General features: G+C 46.6%; 1 protein-coding gene across 3 annotated transcripts; it reads left to right on the forward strand.

Annotated features, from left to right (window-relative positions):
* Positions 1-435: 435 nt before the first annotated feature.
* Positions 436-23,133, forward strand: BABAM1 (BRISC and BRCA1 A complex member 1). Of its 3 annotated transcripts, none has more exons than XM_030217533.1 (9): positions 436-523; positions 774-1,111; positions 12,671-12,729; positions 13,270-13,390; positions 13,730-13,808; positions 14,451-14,482; positions 18,063-18,188; positions 21,876-21,962; positions 22,358-23,133. In XM_030217533.1, the coding sequence occupies exons 2-9, from the start codon at positions 827-829 to the stop codon at positions 22,568-22,570; spliced, it is 1,002 nt and encodes a 333-aa protein (XP_030073393.1). In that variant the 5' UTR covers positions 436-523; positions 774-826; the 3' UTR covers positions 22,571-23,133. The 3 variants fall into 3 exon arrangements, with proteins under 3 accessions (XP_030073393.1, XP_030073394.1, XP_030073396.1); XM_030217534.1 differs by lacking the exon at positions 436-523 and adding an exon at positions 581-633; XM_030217536.1 differs by lacking the exon at positions 436-523 and having other exon boundaries at positions 641-1,111; positions 14,458-14,482; positions 18,059-18,188.
* Positions 23,134-24,150: the final 1,017 nt, after the last annotated feature.

Raw genomic sequence — 24,150 nt, forward strand, 5'->3', positions numbered from 1 at the left:
TAGACCACCAGGGCAGTAGTAAGTAAGGGGAGGGGAGGCTAGCAATCTGCCTGTTTGTCCGGATTTTTGGACAAATGGGCAGGCTGGTGGGCGGGCTGTCCTTGGACGCCCACCAGCCTGCCCGTTTGTCCAGAAATCTGGACAAACGGGCAGATTGGCAAAACTCGCCTGGTTGCCCGGACATGTCCTCAAAAAGAGGACATATGGTAGAAATGTTAAGTAGTAGTAATTTTAATTCTCCTCAATGCAGCGCCATCTTGGTTCATGCAAAAAAATGCAATCGGCAAGCTCTGCCTACTGGCTTCAGCCTAGATAATGGGGCAGATAGGCTCATGCCGTCTCCTATTATCAAACCTCAACTGCATCCGTACTCAGCCGCCATCTTGGTACACTCAAAATAAATTAATTTGTATAGCGGCAAGCACCGCCTATTAGCTTAAGTCCAAGCACGTTCCCTCCGTCTCCTTTAAATTAAACATCCTTAGCTGTAAGCTGGTCTGTCTACGGATAACGATCGTTACAGGTAAGTAATTCTACTATTATGTGCCTCTGAAATAACAAACTTCCTGTTTCCGGCGGAGGACGGAAGCACCAGTGAATCGCCGCGGGTTAGTTTTTACCACGTGATCCTGTGTAAGGAAATTGTGTTTCAAGTCTTATTCTGTGCGCTAGGCTTTTGCTTTTTAAAATTTAAAAATATAACGCCCTTCTTCTCTTCCTTTTCCGCATATAGTACTGCCTACAGGCAGGCTTATCCGATTTCTTCCTTTCAGTGTTGCAGATTTGCTGTATCTTTGGAGCCTCAGCTGGAAACCTGCAGCTGGCAATGGACACGTCCGAACCCGAATCCGAAAGTGTTGCTGACGGGGAAGAGAAAGACTCTGTACAGAGACCTCGAACACGCTCCAATCCCGAGGGGGCGGAGGACCGAGGTGCCAATGTGCAGGCCAGCGTGAACGTGGGGAGCAGGAGTGAAGGAGAGGGAGAGGCGGCAGCCAGTGAGGACGCTCCGACCGCTGCAGCCTCTTCCAACAGCAAAGAGTGGCAGACTCCAGGGCAGGCCCCTGAATTTCAAGTCAGAACCCCCAGGGTGAACTGTCCGGAAAAAGTGGTGCGTACCTAATCCAGAGTCTGTCAAAAAGTAGTTGACGAGCTTAGCCTGGTTTTTCTTCTCCATTTTTAAGGCGCTCCTGTAGCTCTAAGTAGTAGTAGTATGAGTTGCAAAATTTGGATTGATTCGCTTGTGCTGTCTGACCTGCAGACAGAGGCCCACCGTAAACATTTCATGCTGTAATTTACTTTGATGGCGATTGTATAGGACATTTACATTACTAGAGAAGCGATTGGCATACAATGAGGCCACTGCTAGTGTCACCTAACAAATCTGTGGCACACAACCTCATGACACGATATTCCTATTAGTTGCTATACTATGGAGCTGTGCCACCTTCTTGTGACTTGGCTTTGCGTTGTAGCAACACTGTCCTCTGCAGTATTTTGCCTTAATTTTTCTAGCTGACCAGTGAGTCAACTTTTACTTCTCAGACTCTTAATGACCCATCTAGTTTGCCAGTACATTGATTCATTGAACAATATTGATTTCTCATCTCTATCAGGATAAAGCGAATGCTACATACCTGTAGAAGGTATTCTCCGAGGACAGCAGGCTGATTGTTCTCACTGATGGGTGACGTCCACGGCAGCCCCTCCAATTGGAATCTTCACTAGCAAAAGCCTTTGCTAGCCCTCGCGCGCCGATGCGCACCGCGCATGCTCGGCCGTCTTCCCGCCCGAAACCGGCTCGTGCCGGCCAGTCTCATATGTAGCAAGACAAAGAGAAGGGAAGACACAACTCCAAAGGGGAGGCGGGCGCGTTTGTGAGAACAATCAGCCTGCTGTCCTCGGAGAATATCTTCTACAGGTATGTAGCATTCGCTTTCTCCGAGGACAAGCAGGCTGCTTGTTCTCACTGATGGGGTATCCCTAGCCCCCAGGCTCACTCAAAACAACAACCATGGTCAATTGGGCCTCGCAACGGCGAGGACATAACTGAGATTGACCTAACAATTTATCCAACTAACTGAGAGTGCAGCCTGGAACAGAATAAACATGGGCCTAGGGGGGTGGAGTTGGATTCTAAACCCCGAACAGATTCTGAAGCACTGACTGCCCGAACCGACTGTCGCGTCGGGTATCCTGCTGCAGGCAGTAATGAGATGTGAATGTGTGGACAGATGACCACGTCGCAGCTTTGCAAATCTCTTCAATAGTGGCTGACTTCAAGTGGGCTACCGACGCTGCCATGGCTCTAACATTATGAGCCGTGACATGACCCTCAAGAGCCAGCCCAGCCTGGGCGTAAGTGAAGGAAATGCAATCTGCTAGTCAATTGGATATGGTGCATTTCCCCACAGCCACTCCCCTCCTGTTGGGATCAAAAGAAACAAACAATTGGGCGGACTGTCTGTTGGGCTGTGTCCGCTCCAGATAGAAGGCCAATGCTCTCTTGCAGTCCAATGTGTGCAGCTGACGTTCAGCAGGGCAGAAATGAGGACGGGGAAAGAATGTTGGCAAGACAATTGACTGGTTCAGATGGAACTCCGACACAACCTTTGGCAAGAACTTAGGGTGAGTGCGGAGGACTACTCTGTTATGATGAAATTTGGTGTAAGGGGCCTGGGCTACCAGGGCCTGAAGCTCACTGACTCTACGAGCTGAAGTAACTGCCACCAAGAAAATGACCTTCCAGGTCAAGTACTTCAGATGGCAGGAGTTCAGTGGCTCAAAAGGAGGTTTCATCAGCTGGGTGAGAACGACATTGAGATCTCATGACACTGTAGGAGGTTTGACGGGGGGCTTTGACAAAAGCAAACCTCTCATGAAGTGAACAACTAAAGGCTGTCCTGAGATCGGCTTACCTTCCACACGGTAATGGTATGCACTAATTGCGCTAAGGTGAACCCTTACAGAGTTGGTCTTGAGACCAGACTCAGACAAGTGCAGAAGGTATTCAAGCAGGGTCTGTGTAGGACAAGAGCGAGGATCTAGGGTCTTGCTGTCACACCAGACGGCAAACTTCCTCCATAGAAAGAAGTAACTTCTCTTAGTGGATCTTTCCTGGAAGCAAGCAAGATGCGGGAGACACCCTCTGACAGACCCAAAGAGGCAAAGTCTATGCTCTCAACATCCAGGCCGTGAGAGCCAGAGACTGGAGGTTGGGATGCAGAAGCGCTCCTTCGTCCTGTGTGATGAGGGTCGGAAAACACTCCAATCTCCACGGTTCTTCCGAGGACAACTCCAGAAGAAGAGGGAACCAGATCTGACGCGGCCAAAAAGGAGCAATCAGAATCATGGTGCCTCGGTCTTGCTTGAGTTTCAACAAAGTCTTTCCCACCAGAGGTATGGGAGGATAAGCATACAGAAGACCCTCCCCCCAGTCCAGGAGGAAGGCATCCGATGCCAGTCTGCTGTGGGCCTGAAGCCTGGAACAGAACTGAGGGACTTTGTGGTTGGCTCGAGATGCAAAGAGATCTACCAAGGGGGTGCCCCACACTTGGAAGATCCGGCGCACCACTCGGGAATTGAGCGACCACTCGTGAGGTTGCATAATCCTGCTCAACCTGTCGGCCAGACTGTTGTTTACGCCTGCCAGATATGTGGCTTGGAGCACCATGCCGTGACGGCGAGCCCAGAGCCACATGCTGACGGCTTTCTGACACAGGGGGCGAGATCCGGTGCCCCCCTGCTTGTTGATGTAATACATGGCAACCTGGTTGTCTGTCTGAATTTGGATAATTTGGTGGGACAGCCAATCCCTGAAAGCCTTCAGAGCGTTCCAGACCGCTCGTAACTCCAGGAGATTGATCTGCAGATCGCGTTCCTGGAGGGACCGGCTTCCCTGGGTGTGCAGCCCATCGACATGAGCTCCCCACCCCAGGAGAGACGCATCCGTAGTCGGCACTTTTTGTGGCTGAGGAATTTGGAAAGGACGTCCCAGAGTCAAATTGGACCAAATCGTCCACCAATACAGGGATTTGAGAAAACTCGTGGACAGGTGGATCACGTCTTCTAGATCCCCAGGGGCCTGAAACCACTGGGAAGCTAGGGTCCATTGAGCAGATCTCATGTGAAGGCGGGCCATGGGAGTCACATGAACTGTGGAGGCCATGTGGCCCAGCAATCTCAACATCTGCCGAGCTGTGATCTGCTGGGACGCTCGTACCCGCGAGACGAGGGACAACAAGTTGTTGGCTCTCGCCTCTGGGAGATTAGGCACAAGCCGTCCGAGAATCTAGCAGAGCTCCTATGAATTCGAGTTTCTGCACTGGGAGAAGATGGGACTTTGGATAATTTATCACAAACCCCAGTAGCTCCAGGAGGCGAATAGTCATCTGCATGGACTGTAGAGCTCCTGCCTCGGATGTGTTCTTCACCAGCCAATCGTCGAGATATGGGAACACGTGTACCCCCAGCCTGCGAAGTGCCGCTGCTACTACAGCCAAGCACTTCGTGAACACTCTGGGCGCAGAGGCGAGCCCAAAGGGTAGCACACAGTACTGGAAGTGACGTGTGCCCAGCCGAAATCGCAGATACTGTCTGTGAGCTGGCAGTATCGGGATGTGTGTGTAGGCGTCCTTCAAGTCCAGAGAGCATAGCCAATCGTTTTCCTGAATCATGGGGAGAAGGGTGCCCAGGGAAAGCATCCTGAACTTTTCTTTGACCAGATATTTGTTCAGGGCCCTTAGGTCTAGGATGGGACGCATCCCCCCTGTTTTCTTTTCCACAAGGAAGTACCTGGAATAGAATCCCAGCCCTTCCTGCCCGGATGGCACGGGCTCGACCGCATTGGCGCTGAGAAGGGCGGAGAGTTCCTCTGCAAGTACCTGCTTGTGTTGGAAGCTGTAAGATTGAGCTCCCGGTGGACAATTTGGAGGTTTTGAAGCCAAATTGAGGGTGTATCCTTGCCGGACTATTTGAAGAACCCACTGATCGGAGGTTATGAGAGGCCACCTTTGGTGAAAAACTTTCAACCTCCCTCCGACCGGCAGGTCACCCGGCACTGACACTTGGATGTCGGCTATGCTCTGCTGGAGCCAGTCAAAAGCTCGTCCCTGGCTTTTGCTGGGGAGCCGAGGGGCCTTGCTGAGGTGCACGCTGCTGACGAGAGCGAGCGCGCTGGGGCTTAGCCTGGGCCGCAGGCTGTCAAGAAGGAGGATTGTACCTACGCTTACCAGAAGAGTAGGGAACAGTCCTCCTTCCCCCCAAAAATCGTCTACCTATAGAGGTAGAAGCTGAAGGCTGCCGGCAGGAGAACTTGTCGAAAGCGGTATCCCGCTGGTGGAGCTGCTCTACCACCTGTTCGACTTTTTCTCCAAAAATATTATCCGCACGGCAAGGCGAGTCCGCAATCCGCTGCTGGATCCTATTCTCCAGGTCGGAGGCACGCAGCCATGAGAGTCTGCGCATCACCACACCTTGAGCAGCGGCCCTGGACGCAACATCAAAGGTGTCCACCCCTCTGGCCAGGAATTTTCTGCATGCCTTCAGCTGCCTGACCACCTCCTGAAATGGCTTGGCTTGCTCAGGGGGGGAGCTTGTCCACCAAGCCCGCCAACTGCCGCACATTGTTCCGCATGTGTATGCTCGTGTAGAGCTGGTAAGACTGGATTTTGGCCACGAGCATAGAAGAATGGTAGGCCTTCCTCCCAAAGGAGTCTAAGGTTCTAGAGTCTTTGCCCGGGGGCGCCGAAGCATGCTCCCTAGAACTCTTAGCCTTCTTTAGGGCCAAATCCACAACTCCAGAGTCATGAGGCAACTGAGTGTGCATCAGCTCTGGGTCCCCATGGATCCGGTACTGGGACTCGATCTTCTTGGGAATGTGGGGATTACTTAATGGCTTGGTCCAGTTCGCCAGCAATGTCTTTTTTAGGACATGATGCATGGGTACTGTGGACGCTTCCTTAGGTGGAGAAGGATAGTCCAGGAGCTCAAACATTTCAGCTCGTCCTCCACAACCACCGGGAAGGGGATGGCCGTAGACATCTCCCGGACAAAGGCCGCAAAAGACAGACTCTCGGGAGGAGAAAGCTCCCTTTCAGGAGAGGGAGTGGGATCAGAAGGCAGGCCATCAGACTCCTCGTCAGAGAAATATCTGATGTCCTCCTCCTCCTCCCACGAGGCCTCACCATCGGTATCAGACACAAGTTCACGGACCTGTGTCTGAAGCCGTGCCCGGCTCGACTCCGTGGAACCACGGCCACGGTGGGAGCGTCGAGAGGTAGACTCCCTCGCCCGCACCGGCGAAGCTCCCTCCGCCGACGTTGGGGAGCCTTCCTGGGAGGCGACCGCAGTCGGTACTGCAAGCGGCACCGATGTCAGAGACCTCACCCCAGGCAAGGGGCCAGCCGGCGCCTCACTCGACGGTACCGGTGGCGCAAGCACCCCCTGTACCGGAGGGGAAGGGCGCAACAGCTCTCCCAGGATCTCTGGGAGGACGGCCCGGAGACTCTCGTGCAGAGCGGCTGTGGAGAAAGACATGGAAGCCGATGCAGGTGTCGATGTCAGAGGCTGTTCCGGGCTGTCCATAGTGGAGCGCATCGACACCTCCTGAACAGAGGGTGAGCGGTCCTCTCGGTGCCGATGCCTACTGGGTGCCGACTCCCTCGGCGACCCAGAGCTCTCGGTGCCGATACGGGAAGGGGACCGAAGTCGATGCTTCTTCGACTTTTTGGAATGAAGCATGTCCCCGGAGCTTCCCGGCACCGATGAGGAGGACGTAGAATCCAACCATCGCTTCCTCGGGGCCGAGGCCGAAGAAGGTCGGTCTCGGGGGGAGGGCTGTACCGCAGGAGCCCTCAGGGTAGGGGGAGACCCACCCGAAGGCTCACCGCCACCAGCAGGGGAATGGACAGCCCTCACCTGCACTCCAGGCGAAGCACCACCGTCCGACGACATCAGCAGACGTGGAGGTCCCGGTACCACCGACGCCGACGCAGCCTTCCGATGTCTCAGCCCCGATGCAGAGGGTCTATGCCTCGATGCACTCGATGCAGTCGCGGCTGAGGACGAAGGTCTGGACGCTGGCGACTTTGATGCACTCGATACTCCTGGTGCCGATGCCGACGAAGAGCCCGAGAACAAAACGTTCCACTGGGCCAATCTCGCTACCTGAGTCCGCTTTTGTAAAAGAGCGCACAGACTACAGGCCTGCGGGCAGTGCCCAGCCCCCAGACACTGAAGACACGACGCGTGTCTATCAGTGAGCGAGATTACCCGGGCGCACTGGGTGCACTTCTTGAAGCCGCTGGGAGACTTCAATGTCATGGGCGGAAAGTGGAGAAGAGAACCAACTGAAAGTAACAGGATAGATCATAAGGAATGCCAAGCCAAATGCAAAGCGGAGATAAGGAGGGCAAAAAAGGACTTTGAGAAGAAATTAGCGTTGGAAGCAAAAATACACAGTAAAATTTTTTTAGATACATTAAAAGCAGGAAACCGGCCAAAGAGTCGGTTGGGCCGCTGGACGAAAATGGAGTTAAAGGGGCGATCAAGGAGGACAAAGCCGTAGCGGAGAAATTAAATGAATTCTTTGCTTCGGTCTTCACCGAGGAGGATTTGGGGGGGACACCGGTGCCGGAAAGAATATTTGAAGCGGGGGAGTCGGAGAAACTAAACAAATTCTCTGTAACCTTGGAGGATGTAATGGGTCAGTTCAGCAAGCTGAAGAGTAGTAAATCACCGGGACCTGATGGTATTCATCCCAGAGTATTAATAGAACTAAAAAATGAACTTGCGGAGCTACTGTTAGAAATATGCAATCTGTCCCTAAAATCGAGTGTAGTACCGGAAGACTGGAGGGTAGCCAATGTTACTCCGATATTTAAGAAGGGTTCCAGAGGAGATCCGGGAAATTATAGACCGGTGAGTCTGACGTCGGTGCCGGGCAAGATGGTGGAGGCTATTATTAAGAATAAAATTGCAGAGCATATACAAAAACATGGACTGATGAGACAAAATCAGCACGGATTTAGTGAAGGGAAGTCTTGCCTCACCAATCTAATGCATTTTTTTGAGGGGGTAAGCAAACATGTGGACAATGGGGAGCCGGTTGATATTGTATATCTGGATTTTCAGAAGGCGTTTGACAAAGTGCCGCACGAAAGACTCCTGAAGAAATTGCAGAGTCATGGAATCGGAGGTAGGGTATTATTATGGATTAAGAACTGGTTGAAAGATAGGAAGCAGAGAGTAGGATTGCGTGGCCAGTATTCTCAGTGGAGGAGGGTAGTTAGTGGGGTCCCGCAGGGGTCTGTGCTGGGTCCGTTGCTTTTTAATGTATTTATAAATGACCTAGAGATGGGAATAACTAGTGAGGTAATTAAATTCGCCGATGACACAAAATTATTCAGGGTCGTCAAGTCGCAGGAGGAATGTGAACGATTACAGGAGGACCTTGCGAGACTGGGAGAATGGGCGTGCAAGTGGCAGATGAAGTTCAATGTTGACAAGTGCAAAGTGATGCATGTGGGTAAGAGGAACCCGAATTATAGCTACGTCTTGCAAGGTTCCGCGTTAGGAGTTACGGATCAAGAAAGGGATCTGGGTGTCGTCGTCGATGATACGCTGAAACCTTCTGCTCAGTGTGCTGCTGCGGCTAGGAAAGCGAATAGAATGTTGGGTGTTATTAGGAAGGGTATGGAGTCCAGGTGTGCGGATGTTATAATGCCGTTGTATCGCTCCATGGTGCGACCGCACCTGGAGTATTGTGTTCAGTACTGGTCTCCGTAGCTCAAAAAAGATATAGTAGAATTGGAAAAGGTACAGCGAAGGGCGACGAAAATGATAGTGGGGATGGGACGACTTTCCTATGAAGAGAGGCTGAGAAGGCTAGGGCTTTTCAGCTTGGAGAAGAGACGGCTGAGGGGAGATATGATAGAAGTGTATAAAATAATGAGTGGAATGGATCGGGTGGATGTGAAGCGACTGTTCACGCTATCCAAAAATACTAGGACTAGAGGGCATGAGTTGAAGCTACAGTGTGGTAAATTTAAAACGAATCGGAGAAAATCTTTCTTCACCCAACGTGTAATTAGACTCTGGAATTCGTTGCCGGAGAACGTGGTACGGGCGGTTAGCTTGACGGAGTTTAAAAAGGGGTTAGATAGATTCCTAAAGGACAAGTCCATAGACCGCTATTAAATGGACTTGGAAAAATTCCGCATTTTTAGGTATAACTTGTCTGGAATGTTTTTACGTTTGGGGAGCGTGCCAGGTGCCCTTGACCTGGATTGGCCACTGTCGGTGACAGGATGCTGGGCTAGATGGACCTTTGGTCTTTCCCAGTATGGCACTACTTATGTACTTATGTACTTATGTAATAATCGCGCCGGCAAGATCAAAACTCGTAATGGCGAAGATGGCACCACAAAAGAGGGGAAGAAAAAACTTCGACCCGAGACCACAAAAGGGCCTACCCTGACGACGAAAGAAAACTTAACGGGGCAAAAACTCGAAATACAGGAAGGGAAAAAAAGACCGAAAAGGTCTCCTTCCGAAATACTGTTTTTTTTTTTTAGTAGCGAAAGTCAAAAAAGAGGCGCGAGGTCGACTTAAGGGGCGCGAACGGCGTAAACACGACCGTACCGAGCGCGGACAAAAGAAGACTGGCCGGCACGAGCCGGTTTCGGGCGGGAAGACGGCCGCGCATGCGCGAGGGCTAGCAAAGGCTTTTGCTAGTGAAGATTCCGATTGGAGGGGCTGCCGTGGACGTCACCCATCAGTGAGAACAAGCAGCCTGCTTGTCCTCGGAGAATATTTTTAGCACTTTTATTATTGCTTTCAGGGCCTTTTATAAAGGACAACCTCTTTATCTCAGTGCATTAGTAATTTCTTATTGCCTTCAGCATACCCTCAGTCAGATCTCAGTTTTGCCCCTGCCTTCCAAGTTAAGATTGAAATTTTCATGAAAAATTGCTTTCAGCGTTCTAGCTCCTGAGCTCTGCCAACTAATATTTGTGCAGAAAGTTCAGTTAAAAATTCAAAAAGGGTGTTAAGACATGGCCTCACTGTGCCTTTCTGATTCAGTCTAATCTTGGTTCTGGTGTCTTGGCAGCAATTTTTCCCTCCTCCTGGGTTCTCTGTTATGTGTGGTTTATTGTGCCTATTATTTTGAGGTGCATTCCCTCCCTCCTTCTAGTGCATTGCCTATTTGACTTGTTTCCCTAGTGTTTAAATGCTAGGGTAAGCCTGCTGGGACTCTCAAAGGACTGTAAACCACTTTGATGTCAAAGTATATTGTTTGAATGTCAGTATTAGAGAATTACACGGGAGCGGAGAAGTTGTCCCCATGTCATTCTCTAATTTGAAGGCTGTTAATGAATTTGACAGTTATTTATGTTCGAGTGAAGCAGGCGACAATGTTTTCATTTTTTGAAGAAAAAAAAAAATCAAGCAAAAGTGCTGGCCACAACTGGCAAAATTTGCACTGGGGATCCTGTGCATTCCTGCTACCAGCACATCTGAGAAGACATTTTCTATTGCAGGGGGAAGGACTGTGGAAGACAGGAGATCTAGACTGAATCCTGAAATTGTTGATGACTTATATTCATCCACAGATTAAAAATCATAACAGTAATATAGGTCATATTTCTCCCTCCGCTAGGGCATACAGAGCCGGTTGTATTCTGTACCCATTTTTAACAGGGTGGATTAGGGTTCCTTAGGTAGTAGGTCAGCTATTATGGTTGGAAGGTGTTGAGAATTGAGGGGTCCAGAGCCCCCCAAGAAGGCTGGAGTGACCTTAAATCTGACTCCATCTCTAAATAGCACTAGTACTGGGGTACTCAAGGGGTGGCGCAGTTCTAAAAGGAATTGCCACAGAGAGAGACGTTAGGTCTAAGGGACCCACATTAGTCCGCCTCTCGGCACTGGCAAGGAATAGATACCAGCCTTATGACAAACTGGATTTAGGCTACAGGTTATACAATGCAGCGAATGATAGCCTGATACAGCAAAAGCATTTATACTTACAGCCTTTCATCATTAAGTGAAGCCCACAAATCATCATTTGGAATGAGGAGTTTATTTGCTAAGGTATAAGTCAAATCAGTGATTGACAACAGGCACGTACAATCAATTAGTTATAGGAATATAATAATCCAGCTGCAAACAGGTGTTAATTAGTTCCTAATCTTTTATAATTTCTCCTACCAATTAGAGGTTTTACAAGGGAAAGCAATTAGGTAATTTGTCAATTCTGCTGGACACATTGGTTTCCCTTGGAGAGAGAGTGGCAACCCTTTTCTCTCTAACTTAAACCAGGAAATACCCTGATTTTTATAGGTGCCCTCAGGATATGGATAATATGACAGTAGATATACCTGATTGGATCTATGCTAATGTCATGGTTGTCACTGATTGGCTCATGCGAATGAGTAGCTTCTATCCAGTGTTGGCAGGTGGGCGGTTTTACCGCCCAATTGGGCGGTTTTCCGCGACCCGCCGCGGGAAATTTTTGCCCGCGGCGGGTTGCGGTTTTTTGGCCGGCTTTTTGGGTTTCTGTGCGGTTTTTCGGGCGGCTTTTTGCCTTTTTCGGCCGTGGGGGGGGCGGGGTTAGTGACGTTTTTTGGGCGGGGTTAGTGACGTTTTGGGCGGGCCGATGACGTGGGAGGCGGGGCCGATGACGTAGGAGGCGGGGCCGATGATGGGGAGGCGGGGCCGATGACGGGGGAAGCGGGGCCAGTGACGTGGGAGGCGGGGACGGCGGGGGCGGGGGTGATGACGCGGGGGTGGGGGTGTCAGGGGCGGGGTTTGTGTTTGGGCGGGTTTTGGGCTGGATTGGGCTAGAAAAAAATTTTCCACCTGGCAACCCTGCTTCTATCTTGCCTTTCCTTTCTCACACCATAGCTGACTACAATCCTGCTCACAGGAAAGTCTCCCTCCTCTCTTGGACAGCTAGTTCCCTATTTTCTATGCACCTGGCATGACTCACTCATTTCTCAACTTGTTTTTCTAACTTACATTAGAGAAAATTCCACTTTGTAACAGATACGGGCTTCCATTTTGTGCTGAAATCCTCCATTTTGTTTCCATATCTATTGACCTAACTTTTAGGCCTCAATCCGGGCTACAAACTAGGCCATACTTTTCCAGTAAGCTCCCAGTTATGTCAGCCATCAGATTTCTGACTCAGCCAAGTTCTGTAATGGCCTTAACTCTATGACTGGGCCCTCCACCATTCCAGTGGGGGGGGGGGGGGGGGGGTCTCTGGCTGTACCATAATTATACAAAGGGTAGAGGGGGGTTATTATAGTTGCTCGTTGTTTGTCACAAATAGAAAACGAGCAACAGTTGCACAGAATATTGTTCCTTATGTGTGTGTATATATATTTATATCATAAGTGTTCGAGGTTTCTGCAGATGAGGACAGGGCCTGTGGGGATGGGGACAAACTTTGTCCCATGTCATTCTCTAGTCTTGTCGGTATATCAAATACTCTGTAAGTAAGAAACCAACTAACCTCACCCCCACCCATGCCTTAGTGAAATGCCATTTGAGCTGTTTGGTTTTCTTTCTCTTGCCATTAGGGATCCTCTGGTTGAATGTTCAATTATTTTTACAAAGTTTTTATCTTTGTATGTTATCACTGTGGCTCTATTATTTGTACCCCCAGATAATCTGCCTGGATTTGTCTGAAGAAATGTCCACTCAGAAGCTGGAGTCTTTCAATGGGTAATTGGTGTTTTGTTGTATATTTAGAGCATGAATAGTGCTTTTTTTGGGGGGTGGGGTGGAACCCAGGCTGTGTGCTAGATAATAGCAGTCATTCCAATACGTTTTCATTTGGCAAATAATCATAGGGAAATCCCAGTATAGATTGGTGTTGCCACCTGGATTTTAAAAAGGGTTTGGACAAGTTTCTGGAGGAAAAGTCCATAGTCTGCTATTGAGATGGACATGGGGGAAACCACTGCTTGCCCTGGGATTGGTAGCATGGAATGTTGCCACTTGGGTTTAAGCCAGGTACTTGTGATCTGGCTTGGCCACTGTTGGAAACAGGATACTGGGCTAGATGGATCATTGGTCTGACTCAGTATGTCTGTTATGTTCAACTGAGCCTGTGCTTTAATTATATGTGGTGAAGCCCATGCTAATTCTTAAAATAAAGGCATATTGTTTAGCATTGTTACCCTCTGGCCTTCTCTGCACTTCCCATCCCCCAGATGTGGACCCACCTAGAGAACACACACCCTGTGCTTTACTTCCCACCAGGTCAAAAATGAACACGCTGAACATATCTCAGAAAATGATTGAAATGTTTGTACGGACGAAACACAAGATTGACAAGCGTCATGAGTTTGCTTTGGTGGTGGTAAATGATGATGCAGCCTGGGTAAGTGGGGTGACAGAAAGTTAAGTGGCTTATCACATCATGATCCCTTATTAGTCACTTATAAATTGTCCTTGTATGCATCTTGGGTGGACAAAAGGCTTTGTTGACCTTGCTGAGACTTGATCTTGTCTGTCTCCTCATTTATCTGTGGGACCTAAGGGAAGTGGTGTTTGCAGATCAGGGTAAGAAGCTCCAGAAGCTGCTGGATATACTGTGAATTGAGTGGTTATTGTAAAACACAGTTGATTATGGTAATGTCACACTGTTTTACTCATTGTAGTTACAGAATTCTTTTGTTTTTTTGCTAGATATAACATTCTGCCTCTTGCTTTCTTGCAGCTGTCAGGGTTCACCTCTGACCCCAGGGAAGTCTGCAGTTGCTTGTATGATCTGGAGACAAACATCTGTGAATCTTTCAGTATCCTTTGTGGGAGTTGCTGGTGAAGTAGGACAGTTGGACAGAGAATGCCACTGTATGACAGACATGGAATGCAAATCATAGCAATATATTCATCTCATGGAGACCTGAGAGAACTCATTCTCTCTGTTGTTGTTGTTTTTTTTTTTTTTTTTAATTACATATAACTTCCCTAATGGTGAAAGGCTCCCCAGACATATAGCTTCTCCTTAGCGTTGGGAAAAGTCCAAGCTGTTGAATATACCCACAGTATTTCTTGGAACTGGTCTGACAGGATAGAAGTGAGTTGGGGAAGAGAAAACAAAGCCAGATGCTTTTCAAGACAACACTTTGAGCTGTGCTAAAGCAGCAGCCCCAGCAGCTGTGCAGGCTTTTGGCTTCTTTTATGTTAAAGGCTTTGAGCCTGTTGCTGGTTGCTCAGCATAGTTACTTTAGACATAGCAGAAATCCGGGGCATGGTTTATAAGGTGATTTTTTTTTTTCTGGAATGGGTGTACAGGCACAAATGTTACTCTTCATAGGCAGAGGAGGCGTGCTGCAAAGCCTCCGTAACAAGGTGCAGGCTAAACCACTGGGGAGGTCCTTAGCAGTACCTTGGAAAAATGCTGAAAATGTGTGGAAACTAATCCTTAGCCCTCTCATAACCCAGATCTGGAAGGCCTCTTCAACCTAATGTAAGTGGCAACATGAGTTAACAAAATGGGTGGCAATTAAGAATTATCTCTACGCTTGCTAATGTTATTTAAGCCGGTCTAAAGGAACACTGATTACAGTGTTTGCTACAAAATGAAAGGTAGTGGGATAAAACAATTTTTCCAAATAACCTGATAACATTTGCCTCTTCTAGTTCTCTTATTTAAAAAAAATTTCATTACGCCCCACAGATCAATCCAGAGATGAATGGGTTATGTGCCCCTACCAGCAGGTGGAGATGGAGAGAATACTGAAAGTGAGGCTGCTGCACAGTATCCTTTATGGCAGAGCTCTCTATTAGAGAATGACACGGGAACAAAGTTTGTCCCCGCCCCATCCCTATGGGTTCTGTCCTCATCTGCGGAAGCCTTGAACATTTGTGATTTTATATTTAAATCTTAAAAAGGAACAATATGCTGTGCAACTGTTTATAAATCACAAATAGAAAACAATAACAAGCAACTATAATACCACCAACAACAACCACCACCCTCTAACCTTCCAAATCCAAGAATGGCTGAGTTCTACTACCCCAAGGAATCCTAATCCACCCTATTAAAATGGCCAGGGGTACAAAATACAACCAGTTTTATATACCCTAGCAGGGGAGAAAAATGCGTTATAAAGCACCGTTAATGACTTTTTAGTCTAACAATCTCAGGATTCAGTCTAGCGTGCCTGTTTTCCACAGTCCTTCCTGCAATAGAAGATATCTTCTTAGAAGATGTGCTGGTAGCAGGAATGTACAGCATCCCCCATGCAAATTTTGCTAGTTGTGGCCAGCATGTTTGCTTGTTTTTTTCCAAAAAATCATCGCCTGCATCACTCAAACATAAATAACAGTCCAATTCATTAACAGGCTTCAAAGTAGAAAATGACATGGGGACAGTTTGTCCCTGTCTCCGTGAGCTCTGTCCCCGTACTCTTGATTAGCGCGGGTCCCCGTCCCATTGTCATTCTGCTTTCTATCTCAGCAGGCGGCCATATCCTGTGCAACTCTCTGACTGGTGCTTGTTCCTGGCCTGTTCCCTCAGGACTATTTGAGCTGGGGGTCTTGGCTTTCCCTGCCTGTCTGTTGGAGGTACACCTAGTTGGGCCAGGTTCCTTCCACCCCCACCACTCCCCAACCTCTGTATGCTTGGGTCTTTACCCTAGTAGTTTGATGATCTGCCTCATATTAAAAAAAAAAACAAAAAAAAAAACAGAGTGGAGCCAGAGAAGGTTGTGGCATCACTGGAGGCAGCAGGTGCCTTGACATTGGTTCTGCAGTTGCTCAGCCTCAGTGGACTTCACACTTCTGGAACTGTGAGTGGTTTCTGTTCCCCCCTCCCTACCAGCTTCGGTGAGTGCTTTGGAACTGCTCCCATGGGGATTTCCTGGAGAGCAGTGTCAGGACCTTGTGTGTCCTGCTCTTTACCCGCATCCAGCTTTTCTCCTGCCACTCAGCCTGTGGGGACATGGCAAGGTTTTTTTGGCAAGGTACACGACATTGGTCACCTCATAGTGCCATTTTGAGATTTTGGTACCGTTTTGGGGGGATGGACTTCTGCCTTCGGCAGTAGAGTTTAAAAAAAAAAAATCTAGTTCTCCTTTCTGTGACATTCCGTTTGCAACTGTGAGGGGGGGGTACTGTCATGGGCATTGGGAGCTTTACAGAACTAGTACTACTACTAATACTTATCATTTTTATAACGCTACTAGACGTACTCAGCGCTGTACACTTGAACATGAGGAGACAGTCCCTGCTCGACAGAGCTTACAACCGGTGAGCCTTCATTTCCTTACTCCCATGCTTGCTAGGCTGTGATTTTCAGCTCAGCACTTTGGCAGTAAAAATGCCTGTCTTTTTCTAAAATTGTATCTGGGTGCCTCAGGCTACTGGTGTTGGCCACCTTTCTTCCTGGGAACGTGGGCCCATGTGGGCTGAGGATCCTCTCTCTTTTCGGTCTGGGCAGCAGGAATTAAGTAGTCTCCGGCGCCTCTTGATGGCTGACTTGGAAAAGACTGTTGTAAAGTGCCAATCCGAAAAAAACAGAGCAGCAGAAGGCTGCACATCAAATCCAAGCGATCGCCATAGTTCTTCCAGCATGGGAATTCTCTCGTTCCTGGATTATTTTCAGGACCTGTTTCTGGTTCTGCACAGCTGCGGCTGGGCACGTTACTTTGTTTTGCAATGTAGGTCTTCTTGCCCTTTTGGCCCTGCCTGCCTCTCTGGGGTGGGCCTGGGTGCTGCATGGATTTCCTAGCATGCAATGGCTTCTTGTATCTGATTTCCTGTTTGGGACAATGCAGGGTTTGGCTGGCTGCTGGTAGTTCCTCCAGTCGGACTTTGCTTCTCGGTGGTCTTCAGTCCTTTCTTTTGTGACCATGTTCTGTGTGGAATTGGGTGTGCTTCCCCTGTTTACAGGTTTCCTTCATGCTTCACATGGCTTTCTCCTTCTCAAGGGGTTTTGTTGCTCCTTACCTCCAGGGGTTGGTTTCTTCTGTGGTCACCAGAGACCACTCTGCGTTGGCGGATGGCTCTTCCTTTGCTGCAGCATCCCTGTTTGCTTACTGTTGGCTGGGAGGCCGAGGCCTTTGGGGCTGCATACCCATATTCAGGGCTTACCATGTCCCACCCTAATTGTGGATTGCTTTGGTACGTCCCACTTGTCTCTGAATTCTGTGGGACGTAATGGAAGGAAAAATTTGTTTCTTACCTGATAATCTTCTTTCTTTTAATTCCAACAGATCAGTCCAGAGGCCCACCTTGTATCCCTTTGCAACAAGTCTTGAGTTCGATTGCAGAATTCGTTTTTGTAGGAAGGATGATGCAGGGGAAAGACTGTGGTTGATTGACCACAGTTGCTGCTGGTCCTTCCCTTCTCTGTGTCAGAGGCAGGAGTTTTCTGCCTGGGCTTATGGTCTCCTTACTTCTTTTGGTATCGAACATACTGAAAGTGAGGCTGCTGCACAGTATCCTTTATGGCAGAGCTCTGGCGTTCTTTCTATCTCCACCTGCTTGTCTCTGGATTGATCTGTTGGGACTAGAGGAAAGAAAATTATCAGGTAAGACACAATTTTTCCTTCATTAGTTATGTTCTTTACACACATCAGCTTGCAGCTCTTATGGCATTCCTTATATATGCTAGGTATACATTGGAAGCGCAGGGTTCAGGGAGAGCAAGTGACCTGCTTCGCAGGGTGTAGTACCTTTTTTATTGAACCAGAGCAGGGAATATCCAAAAACTGTTCAGAACGTGAACAGTTGGACTTCTGCATTCAGTTTATTAGTGCTTGCAATTTGAATTTTGTCTTGTTAAAATCACAAATTTGGAGTTGAAAAAGCAGTCGTGGTCTGGAACAGTGTTTTCCCTTTATCATCGGAATTTGTACCCCTAATGCAGGCACCAATAAACTATTTTCTGTGTGCCCTACTAGTGTCCTTAGGTCTCTTAGCACTTTTGTACTTTTCCTGGTTTCTCCAGACCAGTTTATTTTGTTGATGAGAAGAAGCTGGCCTTCAATATGACGGGGATGGGGAGCTAAACATGATGCACATCTCTTATTCTTGGCAGACAGCAGAGGAGTGAGTTCCCTGTCACTGAAAATGTCCAGACTATCCCCCCACCGTATGTCATCCGGATGATCCTTATCTACAGCCGGCCAGCCAGCCAACCTCAGTTCTCCATGACAGACTCTTTGAAGGTGAGTTGCCAGTGAGTTAGAGATATCTGTTCACAGTTGAAAGAAGCATTGTGTTAGGTATCTTATTTCCTTCTTTAGTAACAGTATTTAAATTTTCTTTCCCATCTTTATGAAAAAGTGCTCACGGTGAGATTCAAATCAAACCCAATATAAAATACAATCAAGCACAGGATCATAAAATGCAAATAGCATAAATAAAATCAAACAATAACATGACACACATAAACACATTTATAACTCCTTATTAAAAACAGAAACCATAAGACACTCAATGTCATATTTCTCAAGGCCAACGGCCTTCTGAAACAAGGAAGCCTTTAGCCTTTATTAAAGGTCAAAAAGGCAGCTGTCACATTACCTCAAGGAGCTTATCCTAAAGAAATGCTGTTTTTCCTGTACCCCCAAGCTGTACCAGTTTGAGAAGACTGCAGTTCTTTATCTGGGCAATGCAAACCTAAGCCATATTTTAATGTAAGAAGAGACTAAAGGTTAAGCAAAGAACCTTAAATCAAATCTGATCTTCCAGTGTCAAGTGGTATGATTTTAGTTAAAGGGGTTAGTCCATGGTACACACACACACCTACACCTACCTATCAATGTTTAAATAGAGGAGCTAGTAGCCTAAAGGTTAGTGCAGTGGCCTGAGAACTGGGTTCAATTCCCACTGCAGCTCCTTCTGACTCTGGCCATCCATTGTTCCAGGTACAAAATAAAGTACCTGTATATAATATGTTTGATTGTAACCACAGAAAAGGCAGTATAAAGTCCCATCCCCTTAAGTGACTTATAAAAACAAATACAAAGGAAAGATACAGGATATGAATCAACTAGAATAGTCCATTACATTCTAAAGCTATATCCCCATCAGAAATCCACATGGCAATTATCAGCAAAACTAGGACTGATCAGCTACCCTAAAATCTAGTACATGTCTAAACACCTGGGAGAAGAAGGCTTTTAACTGTTTCTTAAAACTTAGTCTCATGATAGTTCTCAAAGACAAAGGTAACTAATTCCACTCCATTGGTCAAGTACATGAAAAAGTGATCACTCTTGTTTCTGCTAAACAAATCTTTTGGATGGCAGGAACTGTCAGTAATTGTATATTTCTTAGGGAAACCAACCAACAACATATTAGTGTTCAAGTGTAACATAGGCCATTGTCAGTTTCATCAAATTTGTCAAAGGTGAAAAAGGCACATGCAGTGGCATTTGAACCAAGTTTCCCTGGTTCTTAGCCCGCTGCTTGAACCATTAGGTTACTACTGCACAATTCAAAGTGCCCATATTTCTAATGTCTCTTAACTTCCACCTGCCAGGGACTCTTCTTAAAGCAGCCCAGTTCTTGCTGCATTCAGTTTTCAGTGATTTTTTTTTCCCACCCAGGTTGTCACAGCCTCCAGACTGGCTGGCACGTGTGGTGGAAAACCAAAGATACTGGACTCCACACAAGTGTTCAATCATTCTTTATTAGCATACAGAGTAGGCCTGAAGAAAAAACCCCTCTCCTAATCAGCATGAGAGAGTTCTGTGTTTTGCCTTTTTTATTAATGAAATAAATACTATAGGAAATTTGCTATGTATTAATCATTATGGTCCATGAGATACATATTTTTCCTGTTTATGGAACACATTCTGTTTAGTTTTGAACAAAACAGGAAAGCTTGTGGTTATATGGCAGTTACAAGCCAGGCTTCTAGAAAGTACAGGTTCCTCCTTTCACTTACACATGCACATATAACAAAAGCATTAACCTAAGTGTAGACATCTAATAATGCCTGGTTAATCGGCAATTAAGCCCCCCCCCCCCCCCATTGATATTGATAGGTATATACCAGCAGGGAACTTTTACTGAGCCTTGAGGAACACCGCAGGTCACGGCCCATGGATCTGACTGAAATTCACCCTGTACTACCTGATGTCAAAACCAGAAGCCTCTAGCACCCAGAACCGTACTTTGAAAATCCATGTTGTAATAGGAGCAGGTGCTGCTGACTAGAGCCATACCTAGATTTTCACCAGTATTTTTTTAAATAATGCTGCTCAAAATCCCTGAAGACTGCCCTGGTGCTATCCAGATGGCACCAGTGTGGTCTGGAGTGGAGCCAGGATACTGGTAAAATTCAGCATCGGTATCAAGATAGCTATTTGGGCAGCTTAGGGTTAGGTTTTTTGCTGTCAAGTTGTCCAGATAGCTATCCGGATACCAGCGCTGAATATTGCCAGTGTCCGGATGATGCAGTTGGCCACCTCTATACCCGGATATTCAACAGCAATATGTGTGAATGTGCAGTGTTAGCCAATATTTGGATATCTTTAAACGCCACAGCCGGCGTTTAAAGGAAATGCCAACCATGGAGTTGCCAACGTATATGGTACAGTCTCAATTATCCGAGGCCGACCCATTGTCAGATAAGTGAAAAAGTCAGGCAATATGGAAAACAATGGTAACCCCTTAAAAATGCATAGAAAACATATTTTATGCATAAAGAACAGGTGTGGAGGCGTATTTTCAAAGCACTTAGACTTACAAAGTTATATTTTCAAATATGCCTCTGGAATTTTGTGTGTGCTTTTGAAAGTATGTTTCATAGTAACCTATGAAACTTTGCAAGTCTAAGTGCTTTGAAAATGAGCCCTGTAGGGTGTCTTTAATTTGAAAAATATTGTTTATTAACACTAATCAGCAATGCAAAAACATCATACAGCAGGCAATTTGAGCACAAATACAGTACAGAGCAGTATATAGTACAGCAGACAATGTGAACAAATACAGAACCGAGCAAGGGAACCATATTTATCTACTGCATGTGCAGCCTTGCTACAGTTGTCTTCTACACTAGGCAATGTGAACCGAGCAGAGCTCACAAGTTTGTCTTCTCCAACAATAACGGTTTGAAATAAAAATCAGTACAGCAGAAATGAAACTGGAAACGTTCTGGATCTAAGAATGAGAATAAAGAAAGTGCTGTAAATTTAAATGAACAAATAGGAATAGGTGTACGTACTGTACTGTTTTATGAAGATCTGGGGGAGGGGAGGAGAGGGCAGCAGAGACTCAACTCCTGCTGGCAGGGCTCCTTTAGGGCCTGTGCCAGCCACTCAGGAACCCCGGCCCAGAAGCGGGGAACTGAGCAAAGAGAGAGGGTTAAAGCTCTCCAAACTCCACCAGGGGCCTGTCTGTGAACTAAACCCTGAGCGATAGACATGACCACAGGACTCGACCAGCAAGCCACCGGCCATAGCCTGGAGCTGTGAGAGTCCGGCATGAGCAAGACAAAAAAGCCAGTGGCATCAGTGCAATCTGCACTATTTGCTGAAGGTAGAAAAATACTGACTAGCTCCAGGCTGCACCTGTTGTTATACTAGTGATCCTACTGGAACTTGTCTGTTCTTTCTGTATTTCCAAAACTGCTGGTTGGGGGATATAACCCACTGACGTGGAGTTGTCTAGCTGGATAGTAAAGAAATAATGCTCACCATAAAAATCCATTATATCATTACTAAAATTAATGTAGGGAAGGATTTTCACTGCATCTGGCAGCTTTCTTTAATTGAGATCCCTGGCTAAATTTGGTCCTGTCTCAGAACAGTGCCACATACTTTGAGTAGTGCTATAGAAATGAGGGGTCTGGTCTGCTACAACTACTCATTATGTGAACCTCTGCCTGTTTCTTCTCTTTACAGAAACTGCTTCATTGCCCTTATTTTTTTTTCGACTTAATTTATATTCACAACGGTGCTGAGGAGAAGGACGATGAGATGAGCTGGAAGGTGAGAAGATGGTTTGCTCTTGGTAAAATGGCATCAATCAGTGTCAGAGTGATAATCTATAATTATGAAAAAGAAATTAAAATTAATGGCTGTTTTCTGAGCCAAGGTGGGGTTATTTGGAGGAATTAGGTTTTATTGTTCAGATAAAAACCTGACTGAATTAACCAGAATCTACTGTTTTAATTTAAAAGTTCATTTGATTAATAGCGTTTCTGTGCTATGGTTAGCCCTAATATGACTAGAGGAGGGGAGTTGTGCCTCAGTCAAAATTTGAAGCTGCATCTCCTGTTTAAAGACTTCATTTTCAGGCATGAGGGAACTGTTTTAGTTTCACTTAAAGCGTAAGGAATGATTACGTCCTGTTTTAAGGTATTCCTGTCCTCTTCTGCTTGCAGGACATGTACAACTTTTTTGGGAGCTTGGACACCAAAGGTACAAATTATAAATATGAAGTGTCTTTAAACAGCCCAGCAGTAGAGCTACACAATTGCATGGCCAAGCTCCTGGCACACCCCCTGCAGCGGCCATTTCAGACACATGCAGCTTACAGCCTGCTGGAGGAGGAGCAGCAGCAGCAGCAGTCCACTGATAGTGAAGCTATTGTGTGACAAGGGGGAGTTGGAAACCATTGTTGCTTCTCACTGTAAAATCTCTCCTCATCTGCATTTAATTTTGGTGTCAAATGAGCTTGAGCTTCCATTCATTTTATTTTGTAATGAATCGAGGAACTGTATTACATTAAAGCGATGGATGTGTAACTCAGCCTTTCATACTTCATGTAGTTACTATACAGTCTTCTCCTAATTGTACCATCCTAAACACCCCACATGCTTTGCCAGAGCACCTCCCTCTTCCATGTAGCACTCTTTGCTATTCCAGGACTGAGACACCACACCCAGTTCAGCTCATGTACCCTTTTATTGTCCCCTGCAAGACAGACTGCCAGTTCTACAAACCAGGCTTCTACTTTATATAAAGTGGACAAATCCTCACTAAAGTGTCAGTTGAGACTCATTTCAGTTGGGGCTCAAAGTCAGAAAGAGAGAAACTTTCTGGTTCAATTCCAGCCAAAGAACTAGCAAAAGGTTAGTATATTATTCTTCATACAATATTATGTACCTTAAGAGTTAGTTTTGTTTTATGTGCTTGTAAATAAATTAACTTTTTTTTTTTTTGCAACAGCAGTCATTCTATAATTTAAAATACCATTTTTATAAAATGACTTGTCTTGTTTACCTTGTGAGCTGTGTTCTCTAAGTATGAAAAATAGTGTGTCAGAAAACTATATGGCAATACATAAATGTACTGTGTTCTTGTCTCAAGTATGCCTGGAGAGCTGGAGCAGGACTTCTGCATGTAAAGAATTGGGGGAGGGGGGTTGTTTGGGAATGTAATCTGATGGGCTTTCTGAGAAAGATTATAGTGTCTTGGGATGAAGCAGCTCCTTGGTCAATTGCGCCTTTCCAAATGGATTAATCAGTCTGTGCAGAGAATATGGGCACATGTTTAGAATAGTTCATTTCCTAATAGCTATTTGTAGGGGTGTGTGGTTCAATCATGTTTGTTTTATTTTAGTGACAGCTATTACATAGTAACATAACATAGTAGATGACGGCAGAAAAAGACCTGCACGGTCCATCCAGTCTGCCCAACAAGATAACTCATATGTGCTACTTTTTGTGTATACCCTACTTTGATTCGTACCTGTGCTCTTCAGGGCACAGACCGTATAAGTCTGCCCCGCCTCCCAATCTTGACTAAGCTCCTGAGGATCCATTCCTTCGGCACAGGATTCCTTTATGCTTATCCCACGCATGTTTGAATTCCGTTACTGTTTTCATTTCCACCACCTCCCACGGGAGGACATTCCAAGCATCCACTACTCTCTCTGTGAAAAAATACTTTCTGACATTTTTCTTGAGTCTGCCCCCCTTCAATCTCATTTCATGTCCTCTCGTTCTACCATCTTCCCATCTCCGGAAAAGTTCGTTTGCGGATTAATACCTTTCAAATATTTGAATGTCTGTATCATATCACCCCTGTTTCTCCTTTCCTCCAGACTATACATGTTTAGTTCAGCAAGTCTCTCATACATCTTGTATACCATTCTCGTAGCTTTTCTTTGCACCGCTTCAATTCTTTTTACATCCTTAACAAGATACGGCCTCCAAAACTGAACACAATACTC

Source organism: Microcaecilia unicolor, chromosome 11 (assembly GCF_901765095.1).
Source record: "Microcaecilia unicolor chromosome 11, aMicUni1.1, whole genome shotgun sequence".
NCBI classification, from domain to species: Eukaryota; Metazoa; Chordata; class Amphibia; order Gymnophiona; family Siphonopidae; genus Microcaecilia; species Microcaecilia unicolor.